The sequence below is a fragment of the Perognathus longimembris genome, chromosome 14 (assembly GCF_023159225.1).
Source record: "Perognathus longimembris pacificus isolate PPM17 chromosome 14, ASM2315922v1, whole genome shotgun sequence".
Taxonomy (NCBI): Eukaryota; Metazoa; Chordata; class Mammalia; order Rodentia; family Heteromyidae; genus Perognathus; species Perognathus longimembris.
Genome location: NC_063174.1, coordinates 42,796,848 through 42,812,747, shown reverse-complemented (window position 1 = coordinate 42,812,747; position 15,900 = coordinate 42,796,848). Strand labels below are relative to the sequence as shown.

Below are 15,900 nucleotides of genomic sequence, written 5' to 3'. Positions count from 1 at the left end.
AGACACAGAAAAGAGAATTGTCACACAGCTATTAATGATAAAAATCAAGGCCAGTTGGTAAAAAAAAAAATAAGAAAATCTGTATAAGAGAGCACACAGGGACAGAGAAACTGGATGAGGATACTTTGTGCTCTGAGGACTCTTTATTTAGCAAGTCTCCAGATGTAATATTTTTAAATTAATAGAGTATGCTAGAGAGAGGGGAAAACACAGAAACAGGAGATTGGCCATGTAAAAAGTAGATGTGTCCAGTAGAAAATAACCTTCCTAAATTGTGTTTTCCAAGGGCTTTAATACAGCTCCACTGATATATTATTACTAAGAGATTTCCCTGTGCACACTATGGTTTGTTTGTGCTTTTTTTTTTTAATTGGTCATGAGGCTTGAACTCAGGGCCTGGGCTCTATCTCTGAGCTCTGAGCTCAAAGTTAGGGTGCTAACCACTTTGAGCCACGATGCCACTTCAGGTTTTCTGGTGGTTAATTGGAGAGTAGAGTCTCACAGGCTTTCCTGCCCTGGCTGTCTCTGGACTACGATCCTTGGATCTCAGCCTCCTGAGTAGCTAGGATTACAGGCTTAAACTGCCAGTGTCCAGGCACAGCATGGTTTAGTCTAAAACCCTACACCCGACCCATGAGAGGAATCGCAAAGTAAGAAATCAAAGGCATTAAGTGCCTCCGGCCAATCTAGTGACATAAACACAGCCACAGTCTCTACTAGGGCAGGGGATTAGCATCTACCTGTACCATTTCTTTTGCTAGAGCATTCAAATTATGTTGGGTGCCTGTCATAGCTGCATATTGTGCTGAGAGACGAAACCCCAGGCCCTAATTCTGAATGGGGTAGGCAGACATACAGACACTGTGGAACAGGAAGCACACTGCCCAGCAGGGGCAGAAACATTCAGGACTGGCCCCAGAGGAGTGCTGGGAGATCACCTGTCCATCCATTCCTCTAACAGACAGAGAAATAGAGGCAGAGCAGTTAGCAGACAATGGCATCTGGAAGCTAATATAAAATGATTGTTCAATAGGCTGATCTAAAACTCCATTTTATTTCTGTCAACAGCGCAAGTCGCCTCCACAACAGTGTCCAGCAACATCAGTGGAGAATCATATTTCAAGGTAAAATTTCTGATATTTTTAGCAAATAGATTCCATGGGTTTAATTATAATGCATCCACTTCTTCTCTCCCTGACCTCATTCTCCACCTTAAAGAATTAGGCAAATTTACCCCCTCCCCCAAATAAGTCAGGAAAGCAAGCAAGGGAGGAGCCAGAGGGAACCAAAGCAAGCAGATACTCCTGGCAGGTGGGTACAAAGAATCTCCTCACAGGCAGAGATCCTTATCCCAAGCACCTCTAACGTCTGACTTCTAGGTGATGAATGAATGACCTTTTTTATTTTTTGCATGTTTTAAGCAACATTTATAAATGCTATTTTTCCCCCTCCCCTATAATGTACTTACTAATTCTTTGTGAGTGTGTGTGTGTGTGTGTGTGTGCGTGCGCACGCACACCAATCCTAGGACTTGAACTCAGGGTCTGAGTACTATCCCTGAGCCTTCTTGCTCAAGGCTAGTGCAGTGCCACTTGAGCCACAACTGCACTTCTAGCTTTTTTTGGCGGCTAATTGGAGTTAAGAGTTTCACAAGTTTTCCTGACTGGCTTGGCTTCAAATGGCAATCCTCAGATCTCGGCCTCTTGAGTCGCTGGGAGTACAGGCATGAGCCACTGGTGCCTGGCAGATGGTATCCTCTTGTCTCTGAAAGTTTTTGTGTGTTTGTTTTTTTTTTTTTTTTTTTTGCTATCCTTCCCTTAGGATGCCACTGACTGTCCAACTGATCTACTGAGACCGTTGTTAGATTAATACTTGGCTCTTCTTTGAAACTTCCATCACCAAAGACAGAGCCCTGGGTGAAGATTCTCCATGAGAATCCATCTATTAGTTGCTCAAGAGCAAAGCCAGAAGTCCCCGAGTCTAAGTTCTATCCTGCCACCTTCCCCGGGGCTGGCTTCCCATTGACTTCCCGAGGAACAACAGCAGGTGGGCAACTGAAGGCAGAATTAGCTCAAGAGTCATTACACGAGGGTGTTCTCAATTGAGTACCCCAGAGTAAACAGTAATTACACATTCCTTCTCGATTACTCTCAGCCTGACACAGGGAAGAAGACAGGCATGGATGGCTGACCCCAGTACCCTGAGCGCGCACATGTGCACACAAACACTCAGGCCATCACAAGTCTGCACCCAAAAATTTCCCCTAAGGACATGATGGCAGTTCTACAAGCCCCTCTAATAGACAAATCAGCCCTCCTTAGAGGCATCAGAAGTTGCCTTTTCCTACTCTTCTTTCTTTGCTAAGTATTCCCAAAAGATGCAAAGATGCACTGTCAAAATATGTGGCGAGGGCTGGGAATATGGCCTAGTGGTAGAGTGCTTGCTCCTATACATGAAGCCCTGGGTTCGATTGCTCAGCACCACATATATAGAAAAAGCCAGAAGTGGTGCTGTGGCTCAAGTGGTAGAGTGCTAGCCTTGAGCAAAAAGAAGCCAGGGACAGTGCTCAGGCCCTGAGTTCAGGCCCCAGGACTGGCAAAAATATAGGCGTTGGGGTGTGTGTGTGAGTGTGTGTGTGAAGCAAACACCTACCTCCTCTTCCTCTACACCGGGAAACGGAACTGGCCTGACACAGAGAGACCCCTCTGTGGTGATGCAAGACTCTCATGACACACGAGACCAATTATTTCAACCACTTCCTAAACCAAGCACTGGTGGCTCACACCTGTAACCCTAGCTACTCAGGAGGCTGAGATCTAAGGATCTAGGTTCAAAACCAGCTGAGGCGGAAAGCCCATGAGACTCTTTGTGACTATTCAACTACCCAAAAAGCCAGAAGTGGAGCTGCAGCTCCAAGTGGTAGAGTACAAAAGTTCAAGGACACTGCCTAGGCTCTGAGTTCAAGCTCCAGGACTGGCACACACACACACACACACACACACACACACACACACACACACACAGATACACACACACAATTAAAAGAACAAAACCCAACACCAAAAAACCTCACTTCCTACCTTCACAGCCGTATATCTAGTAAGGGGAAGGCAAATTCCCATGAGACGTGAAAGGCTCGGGAGATCTCCCAACTCCATGACAGATAGTGAGAAGACGCTCCTATCTCCTTACCCCACTGAGCTACGCACAAGGACCAGCGTGTCTTTATTTATTATTTCCTTGAGCTGGTACTGGGGCTGGGGCTCCAAGGCCTTGCACTCTCATTTAGCTTTTTCACTCAAGGCTGGTGCTCTACCATGTGGGTCACAGTTCCACTTTTGGCTTTTTGTTGGTTGATTTGGAAATAAAAGTCGCATAGACATTTCTGCCCGAGCTGGCTTCAAACGGCCATCCCTAGATCTCACCCTCCCGAGTGGCTGAGATTACAGGCATGAGCCATCAGTGTCGGCTTCCCGGGATATCTTTGAATCACCTCCAGAGTAACGCCTTTTGCCACCTTTGGCAGCTGTCTGTGGGGACTGTGGGAGGTTTGGGGGGACTTTGAAGGTTTCCTCGCTTTGGGCCTTTTTTTGGCTGGTCCTCACAGCAAAGGTACTGTTCAGAGGATGTTCACGGGTCCTCCAGAATCATTACCACTCCACAAAAGAGGTGCCATCATCACCCCCATTTCACTGGCGGTGAGGTAGAGCCATAGGAGTGCTGCCCAAGGTCATGGCTAGTACAAGGCGGATGAGGGCTCCCGGCCTTGGCTCTAAATGGTTTCTTAGCAGTCACCATCATAGTTTAATACGAAACGGGTAAGCCAGTTCCAGTTTCCAAGGACTATTTCTTCTCTAGTTTTATTATTGGTGCTTCACACCAATCCCATGAGAGACTCAGCGGGGGGGCGGGGGGGGGAGGCTATGTTTCCTTTTCAGGGAACTTTTCGTATCTCTTCCATATGTTTTGTGCATTCCTTTCCTTTTTCTCTGGTACCAGGGCTTGAACTCGGGGCCTCATGCTCTTGCTAGCTTTGCTTGCTCATGGCAGGTGCTCTACTACCTGAGCCAGACTCCTAGCTTGAGAGAGAGCTTGGGGCCAGCTAGGGAAGGAGGTTAGCTACAGTGATACCAAGGTCCCACAGGGCTGATGTGAGGTAACACCCCTGCTACACCCCAACCATGCTGCTGCTTTCTGACACACTAGAGGACTGAGCAAAACTAGACGCCTGGTGTGGCGGCCTTTGGCCTCGGGTGCCTGGAGTCCTGGCCTCTGGCCTCTCGGGGTGCACGGAAGCCTGGTGTGGGTGCTGAGTGGAGTAGGGTGGGAACGTGAGGCGCAATGAGGATACAGAAGTTTGAAAGTTGGGGCTCCACAGATTAAAAACAGTCCTGGGTCTATGTTTCTGAACAGGTAGCCCTCACAAACTTTCTACTAACTCCTATTATGCTGGAGGGCCCAAGAGGTCCTCCATAACCCCTCGTGATGGCCAAGGGCACCGCCCATCACTGCCCCCCGCCCCATGCCTGCCTCCTTCCCTGCACCTGGCTGTCCTCTGGCCTTTGGCTGGAAACAAATCTCACTCAACGTAGAGTCTCTCTCCACTTGACTCCAGTGGCCACTCCTTTTCTATCTTCTTTAAGGTCCAAGGCTGAGATTCGAACTCGGTACCTGATGCTTCCACTCATTGGCTAGCTCTCTACCGATTGAGCCACACCTCCAACCTCTCAGTGTTCACTCTTTAACTAGATGTAGAAACTGGGCACCAGTGGCTCACACCTGTATTTCTAGCTACTCAGAAGTTTCAGATCTGAGGATTGTGGTTCAAAAACAACCCAGGCAGGAAAGTCTGAGACTCTTTATCTCCAATTAATCACCAACAAGCTGGAAGTGGAGCTGTAGTTCAAGTGGTGGAGTGTTAGCCTTGATTTTGAGGATCAGTACTGGCACAAAAACCAAACAGACAGGGGAAAAAAAAGTGTGGATTGTCAGATGCCTGTGGCTCATGTCTATAATTCTAGCTACTTGGGAGTCTGAGAGCTAAGGATGACAGTTCAAAGCCAGCCTAGGCAGACAACTCCAAGAGACTTTTATCTTCATTTAACCAGCAAAAAGCCAGAAAGTGAAGGTGTGGCTCAAATAGTAGAGCACTATCTCTGAGCAAATAAAAGGTGAGCATGTAAGGCTTTGACTTCAAGCCCCAGTACCAACACACACACACACACACACACACACACATACACACACACACACAATGACCAAAATAAATGTAGATTCCCAGGAAGTTGCAAAGAGAAGATATCGGAGGCCCTTGCAACCTTCACTGTGCCTTCCCCAGCTGACTTGTACATGCACAAAGCCACAACCTCAGATGCACAAGGGGCAATAGGTCCCTCCTTAAGACTGATGTAGAAGCAAACAATCCAAGACATCCCTCTCTTCTCCGTTATCCTGACAGAGACCCTACAACACCCACCCACACAAAGCCTCATCAGCAATAATTTCACTCCTGAATATTGCTAGAAAGATCGCTTAGCCAAGCTAATCAATTGTCTCAGTCAGACACGAGTCCCCAAGAGATGCCCAGACTTTTCTTGCTATCATTTAACCCTTGGCAGTCTGAGGATTTTTTTCTGGGCCCTGGCTTCTAAATGAGCACTGAAATGCTGTTCTGGGAGGAAGCTGGTACCTAAAATGATGTTCATAACTCGACACCTTTCAAAGGCCTTGTCTGTGCTAATGGAAGCAGACACTCTGGAAGGCTTCAGAGAGAAGGTCTCCCTCTTATGTGCACCTCAGGGACCAGAACACGGGCCTGACAGAGTCTGAACAGCCAGAGGAAGCAGGTACACGCAGAAAGGGGAGAGGAGAGAGCCATGACAAATGAGGGAAAGTGTCACAGGAGAGATCCCAGCTTAGCAATTAAATCTGACATCAACTTAGACAAAGCTTCTTTACTGAGCAGGATGAAAGTCCTAGGAAGATTCATGCAATATGGATTGACGAGAAGACCTCTTTCTTCCTCTCCCTTTCTCTCTCTCAAAAGAGAAACACAGAAATAGGAGGGGCAAGTAGGAGGGTAGGGACAGGGACAAGGACCATGGTTGGGAGTGGTGAGCTGCTCCAGGAGTTTAGGTAGATACGTAGAGCTTCGTGGTGTGAAGCTCCTATGCTTAGGAGGTGAGGGGCTGCTGTTCACTTTGCTCACATTTGTTGAACATATAGTATGCTCTGGGCTCTGCCCTAGGCCCCACGGATGTCTAAAATCAATAGTAACAGCCCAAAGGGAGATCGTGATGACTGAAGTGTCTCGTATCTTGATTGCAAGGTGAGGGAACAGAGCAAAGGGGTAGGAATTGGGGGTGGGGTGGGACATTCACAGGTGATCCCACTTGCTCTGCTTTGAGCTTCTCAGTGAGAACAGAGAAGGAGAAGGCCACATGGCCTTCAGGAATGCAAATCCTTCCATGGAAGCACAGAGGGGGCGCTGAGGGTTCGGAAGTGGGGGCGTCTCACAAGAGGCCATTTCTTGCAGGAACTCAGATGATGACTCTTTGGCTCTGGGGGTTTCTTTGTCCATCATTCCAGCCAGGACTGTGGAGATGCAGCAGGAGGGACTAGAGACCCGGGGACTAACATGCTTATTGGAATGAATGTGAGCAAGGACCCAGACAGTGATCAAACTTTACTTGAGTGGGAAAGAATCCGCCTTCCCCTGACCAAGGAATGCTGTCCAGAGCCTCAATACCTCCTCTGCTCTCCCATAGCAGGTGAGAGCCCAAGTTCCTTCTGGTCAGAGGGCTGGCCAGCACACGGGGAGCTCTGCTGCCGGTGGATAGCGAGTCACCTGCCCGGTGCCTGCCTGCCCAGAACGCAGGAAGCAGGGGCAAAGGCCAGGTGAGAAACACAGAGGGTGCGTGATTGGTGGCAGAAGAAAGGAGAAGGACCCACAGAGCGCTCCTAACCCCCAGATTAGAGACTCCTGCCCTTTCTTCCAAGCTGGAGAAGGAAAAACCTCATCTCAGGAAAGCCAGGCCTGTTTGGCAGCCACAAGGCTCCAGCTTTCACCCTCTTCCACTGGACTCCAGACAATGAAGGGAGACAGTGACCAGAAGGCTCACCTGGGCCTACACCACTGACCTCGGCTTGGCTTTAACATTGTTTGACCTTGACCAAGTTGTCTCTTCTCTCTCCCCCCTCTCATTTCTGCCCCCCTTCTCTCTTCTCTCTCCTTTTATCTCCTCTCTCCCACCCTCCTTCCCCTTTCCCTCTCGACCTGGGAGTTGTCCATCTGCCTTCCCTTGGGCAGGAACCAGAGGTGCTTTGAGGTCCTTTTAGGAAGGGAGCAGAGTTAGAGGACCAGGCACCTGAAATCCAGTGAGAGACCACAAGGGCTTTTGGAGTTCTCATTCCAAGGAGAGGACAGAATTATCTGCATTTCCAGGACAGAACGGAAGTGGAGACTCTCTTCCCTGCAGGCTGAGCAGGGAACTCTCCAGCTACTGATACATTAAGCCATCCTCTGTCTCCTGTTCTCACCTCCAGACTGGAGGAAGAGGCTGACTTGGGGTATGGCAAGCACAGAGCACCTGGGGGCCCTTGGTGAGCGCAGACCCCAGTCTCCTGTGGGGTGTGGGGTGGAAGAGGGGCTTTTCCCCAACACTTCAGCCGACTCCAGCATCTGTTTCCATTTTTGCTTTGTGAACCCATTCCTCCTTCTCTGTCCAGGTCCGCCTGCTCCCCCGCCCCCCCGCCCGCCCCCAGCCTGGCACATAGCTGAGCCCAGAAGTGATACAGCAGCCTGCAAGTGCTGATGGCTTAACTGGTTTAATTTTTTTTTTCCCCTTCAGCAGCCCTGAGGGGTTTTAACTCTTTCCTCTGGTAGAAACCCGGCTTTTGGAGTTGAATGTTTAAACTCTCACTGGGAGACTCATAAATATTCGGAGTCACTCTCTCCCTCTCTGTTTGATTAGGAAATGAGCCTTTAACTCAATGTAATCCCCAAGCCATTAACAAAAAAGCCCTCAACAGCTCTACTATTAGAATTTCACTCTTAACCCGCTGAGGATTGAATTAGATTAACATAACTACCCACAATCTGAGTTTATTTTCTGTGCCAGATAGAAATGTGTTTTTCAGGAAAGGCCAGAAGAAGGAGGAGGAGAAGGAGGAGGAGGAGGAGGGAAAAGAGGAGGAAGAGAAAGAGGGGGAGGATAATGAAATGCAAAAATAGAGATAAGAAGAAGATGGACAGATATATTGTAGATGTGCAATGACAGAGAGAAACAACTATGCCATGGTCTTTGGTTTAAGCACCCCGCCAGCTGCCTTTAAAAAAAAAATTTATTGGGTATTTGGAGAGACTTCAGCCAGCTAAAACTGTTTGAATTAGGGGAGCACTTTCCAGGTATTTGTGATTCCTCCTTGCTGGAGATTGATGGTGCTACACCTGAGCTCACTGTATTCCAGCGCACCTGCTCGTTGGCCATGCTGTCCTCAGTTTGGGAGGAGGTCAGGGCTGGATTCCTGTGTAATCCAGGGAGGGAGGCCCCATAAAACAACAGTGCATGCAACGCGGGCAATGTTCACTTACACACACAGAAGATAAACAACCACAGATTGCAAGGGGTTAGATTCTGCAGACATGAAGTCACAGGCAGCCCCATGACCAATTGCATTTAAGAAATCAGTTTGGGAAAAAAAATGAGTTTGATGGGAGCTCAGACCACATAAAATTAATCGTTATTGAAGCAGAAACTAAATAATCAAAGGCTGCCTTATGCAAATATACTGAAGTTTCCCTCACAACCATATCTCTATAGCTCAGCCTAGCCTGAAAACACATCCTGAATTTGAGGATAAAAGCCAGGGTGTCTATCACTCCATCAAACAAGCCCCCAACACACCTCAAAGCACCCATTGATAGCCAAGAGAAGGGGGCGTTCCTGCCTACAGTTTCCAACAAATATTCTGGACCCTTCTTTTTGAGACCACGGCTCTGGAAGGCAAAAATTCTCTTCAACTGCATTTAATCATGACTCTGGGATAGCCCCCCCATACATGTTGGGGAGGGAAGGAAAGGAAAGGATGTGCTCTTGTACTGAAAGGTTAAAAAAATGCCAGACTTCCTTTAAAAAGCCATTGAGCCCTGCAAGTCTTGGAAGTTCAGCTTTGCAAATAGAGGACTACACAGATTGCTAAACACAATGTCTCAATCACTCGATTCGCAGGAGCTTTAATTAACAATAACCCACCAAATCCCACTCCAGCATTATTGTGGGAAAACCTTAGCAGGAGAGATTAACACACACACACACACACACACACACACACACACACACACACACGCCTTGGAATTGGGAATAATCATAACAGTTCACATGTATAAATCACTTAACTTTTCTCTGGATTTCTTGGATTTTTATGCTAATTTGTGTCCTTTCCTCCCCCACCTTCCCCTTTACTTCTTATTATGAATTTCTTTACTGGTAAATGTAGTTTCATGACTATATGAAATCCTCTTCTCTCTCTCTCTCTCTCTCTCTCTCTCTCTCTCTCTCTCTCTCTCTCTCTCTCTCTCTCTCTCTCTCTCTCTCTCTCTCTCTGTGCTGGTCCTGGGGCTTGAATTCAAGGCCTGCTTGCTATCTGTGAGGGTTTTTGTTTTTTGTTTTGTTGGGGTTTTTTTTTTGCTCAAGGATGGCACTCTACCACTTGAACCAAAGCCCCATTTCTAGCTTTTTGGTCATTAATTGGAGATTAGAGTGTCGCTAACTTTCCTGTCTGGGCTGGCTTAGAACTGTGTTCCTCTGATCTCAGCTTCCAGAGTAGCCAGGATTACAAATGTAAGCCACTGACGCTCAGCCTTTTTCTAATTTCAGATTGCCAGTTCTCCCTTCAAAACAACAAATACATTAAAGACAACATTAACCCTAAATAGATGGCAGGTGAAAAAATTAAAAACCAAGAAAAAGCAAAGTTTTCATAAAAGCCAAACTGAAAATGAGATCAAATCGCCTCTCTAAACCTATGTCCCTATGCCCATGTTTTTAGCTTTGGTCAGTCGTTTTACTGACAAAAGTGTTTTATTCTCAACCCAAACCAATTCAGGCTTCTTGTTTTTCTTAATGCTTTCAAATTGTTGGAAAGGTTATTTTTTTGTTAGGATATTGTTTTCCTAAGAGAATAAACAACAAAATCTCAGCAGTGTAGCCCTTATATCAGTAAACATGAGCCCTGTTTAGAAAGAGACACATTTTTAAAGTTTAGATGGAGTATACATTAACCACCATTGCATTTTCTTTTTGCAAAGGGTAAGTACTACTATTGCACAAATGTCCCCAAGTACAAGGTTCTTGGTTAATATTGCCTATTGAACAAACACGCAAATCCCAACATTCTATAGGAAGCTTGTGGCAGGGGCCTAGGCCGGGGAGGGTCACCTCCAGAGCTCCTCTTGGGCACCCAGAGTCGGCAGACTATTGGGATTTTCTGAAACAAGTCCAGCTTTGACAAAACTCAGCACAATTGTTTCTCCTGCGGAGTGATGCACTCAGCAGCCTCTGCACCTGCCTTCTGTCTTCCTGACATGTTCTTTCCCCTGCACAAGTTCGCCTTTCAGAGTTAAGGAAATGCACCCCATGAGCTAGCCGGCCACAGCTAGCAAACCAACACAGACCAGCAAGCTCTCATCATCTCCGTTTCTCAAAGCCAACTTGTTCCTTGGCAAGGGGAAAAGAAGCTTTCCCTTTTGATAAGCCATAGAGAAAGCGAACAGATTAAATACTCTCTTAGAACCTGGAAGCTCCCAGGGTGACTGCGCACCCCCCCCAAGTCTGGCAAGACCCCTTCATCATCACCTGTCCCTGAGAACCCCCAGTCTTTCCCTTCCATCACCGATCCAAGCTCACCAAATGCTAGAGCTGCCAGCGAAGAAAAAGTTTTCACGCTGGGAGACATCACCACCCTGCTGAGCCGCATGGAGACTTCCCTTGCCCTTTTGATTTACTTACTTTCTCTCTGCGAAAACAAATAAAAATAAAAGGGAGCCTATAGCTTCCAAATGAGTGTGTCACCGGCCCACCAGCCATTCTAAGACCCTCTGACCTTCCGTGACTGTCTGAAAGAGTCAACATTTTCCTCCCCACGCCACGCAGCGGTGTTTTAGTGGATGGAAAACCAGGATGAAAGCACAGGCATGGGGAGATATTTTTATCTGAGAGAAAGAGAGAGAGAGAGAGAGAGAGAGAGAGAGACAGCGAGAGAGGGGGACATGAAAAGCGGGAAGGCACAGGGCTGTCTGGGGCAGAGGAAAGGGAGAAGTTGGATTACTTACATGCTTGGGCTGGCTGGAGGACAGGGTGCTGCGGAAGTCACCCTCAGGTGTCCCAGCGGCTGATGGCTAGTGGCTCCACTCCTCCGGCACCGGCTGCCAGTCCCCTGTCTGTGTCTCTTTGTGACTAAGGACACAGTACTCCCATCCTATAAATAGATCCCACTCCGTGATTGATATAACAGGCAGCTGACAAAAAAAAAAAAAAAAGTCCCACAATCATAACCAGATCTTAAACAGAGCGGCAGAAGGCTCTAGACTGCTTACCCCTCGGAGTTCCATGCAGACTCCACAGCCACGGAGGAGGACGGGCAGAGGAAAGGAGGGAGTGACATTCCCATCCAGGGGGCCGGGCGGGGGAGGAACAGGGCTGGGTATGTGGGATGTAGTTGTGGCGGGGGGGGGGGGGGGGGGTGAAAGACAATGGCTTCTCTCCTGGTGTAGCTGTCACTTGGGGTCACGCAAGAGCTGGTGAGTGATGGGCTGCAGAGAGGGAGGGGGAGCTCAGCAGGAGGCCCTGACCCCGTGAGGGACAGCCCCCCCTGAATCCTGCACCCTGGCCCTGCCAGAACCTGAGTCAAAGTCCTGACTTGGGAGCATTTGTCAGCTCGAGTGCTTTCCACGAAAGTTTCCATCTATCCTGCCAAATTGGGGGTGCATGGGGGGGCAGACGGAGGGAACAGAGTTTTCCTAGCTCAGGGCCAGAGAGCTCTTTGGGGGACAGGCAGAAGGTACCTGGATGGCAGGAAGAAGAAGCAGGTGAGGGGCCCAGGCAGAGGCCTGTGAAACAGGACCTTTGAAAGGGCAGGTGGCATTCCCAGCGAAGAACTGCCCACCGTCAAAAGCTGGGGACTGTCGCCAGTGCCTCTGGTTTTTCTAGGAGGATTTCCTAAGAGATTAAGCCCTCGGCAAAGATTTCTTTTGGAAAATGATCCCCACTCTTGGGGAGACGGAAGGTCCCTACAATGCATTGCTGGTTCCAGTTTCCGTAAAGTTAAGGCAGCCTCCCTAAAGTCAGTGAGTCCCTCAGTGGGAGCTGAGCCGGGGCCTAAAGTTTCCAGAGGATGGGAGAGAAGCGTGGCTGACCAACAAAGACCCCAACAAGGACCCATTACCCTGAGGCCCCCACTTGCTGGACCACACGGGGCCATGGGCCTTAGCTTTCCGGGTGACTTCTGTGTGCTCATTTCGATAGGGTTCCAAGTGACATTCTCCTTCAAGAGGGGCCGTGGAGCCAGCCTCTTGCTGGTGTGGAAGAAACAGGCACTTGATAATCCTTACAATGTCTTGATCATTCACTTTTAATAACCTAAAATTAACCCTCCCTTCATGTTAGGCCCAATCCTTTACTCTCCAGGTTAAGCGGGAGCGTGAGAATGGGTGGTACTCAAAATGTTATGCCAGAAATCTCTCTCACCGCTGGAATCAAAGACTTTGTGCCATATTCACCTTGTATCCCCACAGCTACCATAACACCTGACACTTCAGAAGACCTTTCTGAGTGTGCACTGGGAATATGGATGGATGGATCTGTAAATAAGTGGTGCCTATGATATTTTCATTTGAGTCATTCTTTAGGACTAAGAGACATCCTAGAAATGTCTGCGTTAGCAGAGAGCCACCTCAAAGGGTGTATCGAGAGTGAGACTTTGGGCAGATACAGACATTTTCCCATAATGCCAAGAACCACCATGCCTCTGGGGACCAGTCCAGTGTGGCTAGCCATCAGACCCTCCCCTTGAACCAGGCCTGGCCACATGTGGGCCAGTGGAGCTGCTGGAAAGGCAGATGGCCCTGTGGGGGTTGGGAGGGACTCATGCTGATGAGCAGGGTTAGAAGCACTTGGCAGGCATGCATGCTTTTCCTGGGGAAAGGTTCTCTTCTAATGCAGATAGAGGCTTCCCCTTGAAGAGGACTTTCTCCTCACATCCTCCAGTTGGGCCCTTTTGGCTCCTCATGGACCCTAACTGGTATCTGGCAGGAGGGCTGTGTGGGTCTTTCTCCCTGTGGCTTCTTCTGGGGCTTCTCCAGCCACACGTACAGCACCTTTCCCTGGGCCAGCCCTCTGTGCCTGGCTTGAACACATACACACTCCTAGAAAGCATTTGCTTAGGATACCCTGTAGGACCTTGGTTTCAGCCTTTTATCTCCAGGCTGACCTCTGAACCAGTCCACGGTTTCAACACAAGAAGGTCAGCACAGGGCCCGGCATATAGTGCCCTCCTGAAAGCCCTCCAAGGGCTTTCCAAGCCCCCCACCTCCAAGGACTCACTCTGGAGGTATCCCTACCCCCCCCCCTTTTGCCAACTCTAGTGAAAACAAACACTCCCATCTGGACAGTCTGCCCAGAGGTCAGAGGTCAGAGGTCAGAAGAGGAGCCCTGTAGGGATTTTTGGAGTTTCAGTGGATGAGAACACAGGCAGATGAAGAGAAGTGCGGGAAGGCCCAGAGGACCCTGGATCTTTCCCTCTGGCCATGCCTGCCCCACAGACAGAAGGCTCATTAACTCCCATACCTCCCTCCCCAGCCCACAGCTCCAGGGATGTCCCGCCCACCTTGGGGATCCCAGCCTCTGGGAAGACTTGAGAATTCCACCTTGAGCTTTCCCTTCAGCCTTTGACCAGAACCTGGCTTCTAAACCAAATGATCCAAATATCACTATCACCCTGATTACCTAGCCTTCGCTCCATAAGCTCCTGAGCTCTTCCTCCTCCTCCTTCAGCGGTGATTCTAACTCCTCCAGCGTTTTAGCACCAGGCTGACCGCTGAATCAATTTACCCTTTCCCTTTTAAGGGAAAACCATTTTACTTTCAGTGTATAATGTACTCTGTGTGTGTATATGTGTGGGTGGATGTGTGCGCGCGTGCTCTGGTACTAGGGCTTTACATCAGGACCTAGGAGCTGTCCCTGAACTTTTGTGCTCAAGGACAACACTCTACCACTTTAGCCACAGATCCACATCTGGCTTTTTGCTGGTTCATTGGAGATGAGAATCTCCAATGACTTTCCTGCCTGGGCTGACTCTGAATCTCAATCCTCAGATCCCAGCCTCCTGAGTAACTAGGATTACAAGCATGACTCACCAGCGCCTGGCCCACATTATACTTTAATATGATATGAAATTCACCATCTTCAGGCATACCGTTGAGTGATGCTAAATACAGTCACTTGTTGCCCAACGATCTCTTACATACTGAATTATAGAATAAACTGGGTGCCTTAACCAAGAGAACTTTATTTTGCATAGGAAAATTATATATTCTGGTGACCCCCGTCTCTGGCAATCACTGGGCATGTCTGTCTCTGGATTTGCCTTATCTGAGTATTTAATAGGAAAAGAAACACACAGTACATGGACCTACCTGACCCCTTAACTCCACGTGTCTGGGGGTGGCTAGCTAGCCTGGCCCTCTGTCCCCCTGCATTCCAGCTCTTGCCCCTGAGTCTGGGGACAAGCGTCCCAGCTTTACAATCTAATGCCTTTGTAGACAGCTGTTGTGTAGTAGCTGGTTCCTTGTTGCATCCTTCCCCACCCCCACAGGAAGGACCACTATTCTTCTCTACGAGTGTGCAGGGAGCCCTAGTAACCCACCAGAAGCTGTGTGGCTTAGGTCAAGAGGGGTACATAGGATCTTCCTAGCTTCTGAAAGCTCCAAGTCCAAGATCAGAGTGCCGGCGGGGCTGGGTCTTTCTGAGGACATGGGGGGTATCGGTTCCAGGCCCACTCCCCATCTTCCGATGGCTCTCCAGCCTTCTGTGGCTGGTGACACAGCCACAGACGACATTGTGCTATGTGCCTGTCAATTTGAGTCTAAAGTTTCCCTTTTTCTAATCAGTCGTGTGGACTCATCTTAACATGGACCAAGGTCACACTCACAGTGCTGGGAGTTAGGTCAATGTAATTTCCTGGGCGTGGGGTGGGGGCACAAATTGCCCTCAAAATCCTCTTTTTTATTTAATTTTATTGTCAAGGTGATGTACAGAGGGGTTACAGTTACATAATAAGGGAGTGAGTATGTTTCTTGTCATATTTGCTACACCCTCCCTCATTTTTCTTTCCCTTCCCTAGTTCAGATGAACATACATGCAACACCCAGTGTACCAAATATAATATACAGTAACAACAGGGGGTACACCATAGGAAATTCACCTAGTACATTAAAAACAACAGGGCTGGGGATATAGCCTAGTGGCAAGAGTGCCTGCCTCGGATACACGAGGCTCTAGGTTCGATTCCCCAGCACCACATATACAGAAAACGGCCAGAAGCGGCGCTGTGGCTCAAGTGGCAGAGTGCTAGCCTTGAGCGGGAAGAAGCCAGGGACAGTGCTCAGGCCCTGAGTCCAAGGCCCAGGACTGGCCAAAAAAAAAAAACAACAACAATAAAATCCTCTTGTTTCCATGTCTTGGAGTTCATTTTGCTTAGCCTCATCTTACATAATCATATGTACATAGCTCTCAACATACTCCTTTACAGAAGAAACTGAGGTTCCCATGTCTTGCTGTGAGACAGAGCTGGGTGTGTCACCACAGGAAGTCACAGGCAGAGGGAGGTGGCACTGATGCTCCT

General features: G+C 48.6%; 1 protein-coding gene across 2 annotated transcripts in view; it reads right to left on the bottom strand.

Annotated features, from left to right (window-relative positions):
• Esrrb (estrogen related receptor beta) overlaps nt 1–11,616 on the bottom strand; it is a 169,690-nt gene extending 158,074 nt beyond the window's left edge. Inside the window, exons 1-2 of one of the 2 annotated variants that reach the window (XM_048362430.1) lie at nt 11,597–11,614; nt 11,333–11,478 (exon numbers count right to left, since the gene is read on the bottom strand). In XM_048362430.1, coding sequence (XP_048218387.1) covers nt 11,333–11,478; nt 11,597–11,611 — 161 coding nt within the window. In that variant the 5' untranslated portion in view covers nt 11,612–11,614. Of the gene's footprint in view, nt 1–11,332 lie in introns of both variants that reach the window. The other variant, XM_048362434.1, reaches the window with a different exon arrangement.
• Between the last annotated feature and the right edge of the window lie 4,284 nt (nt 11,617–15,900).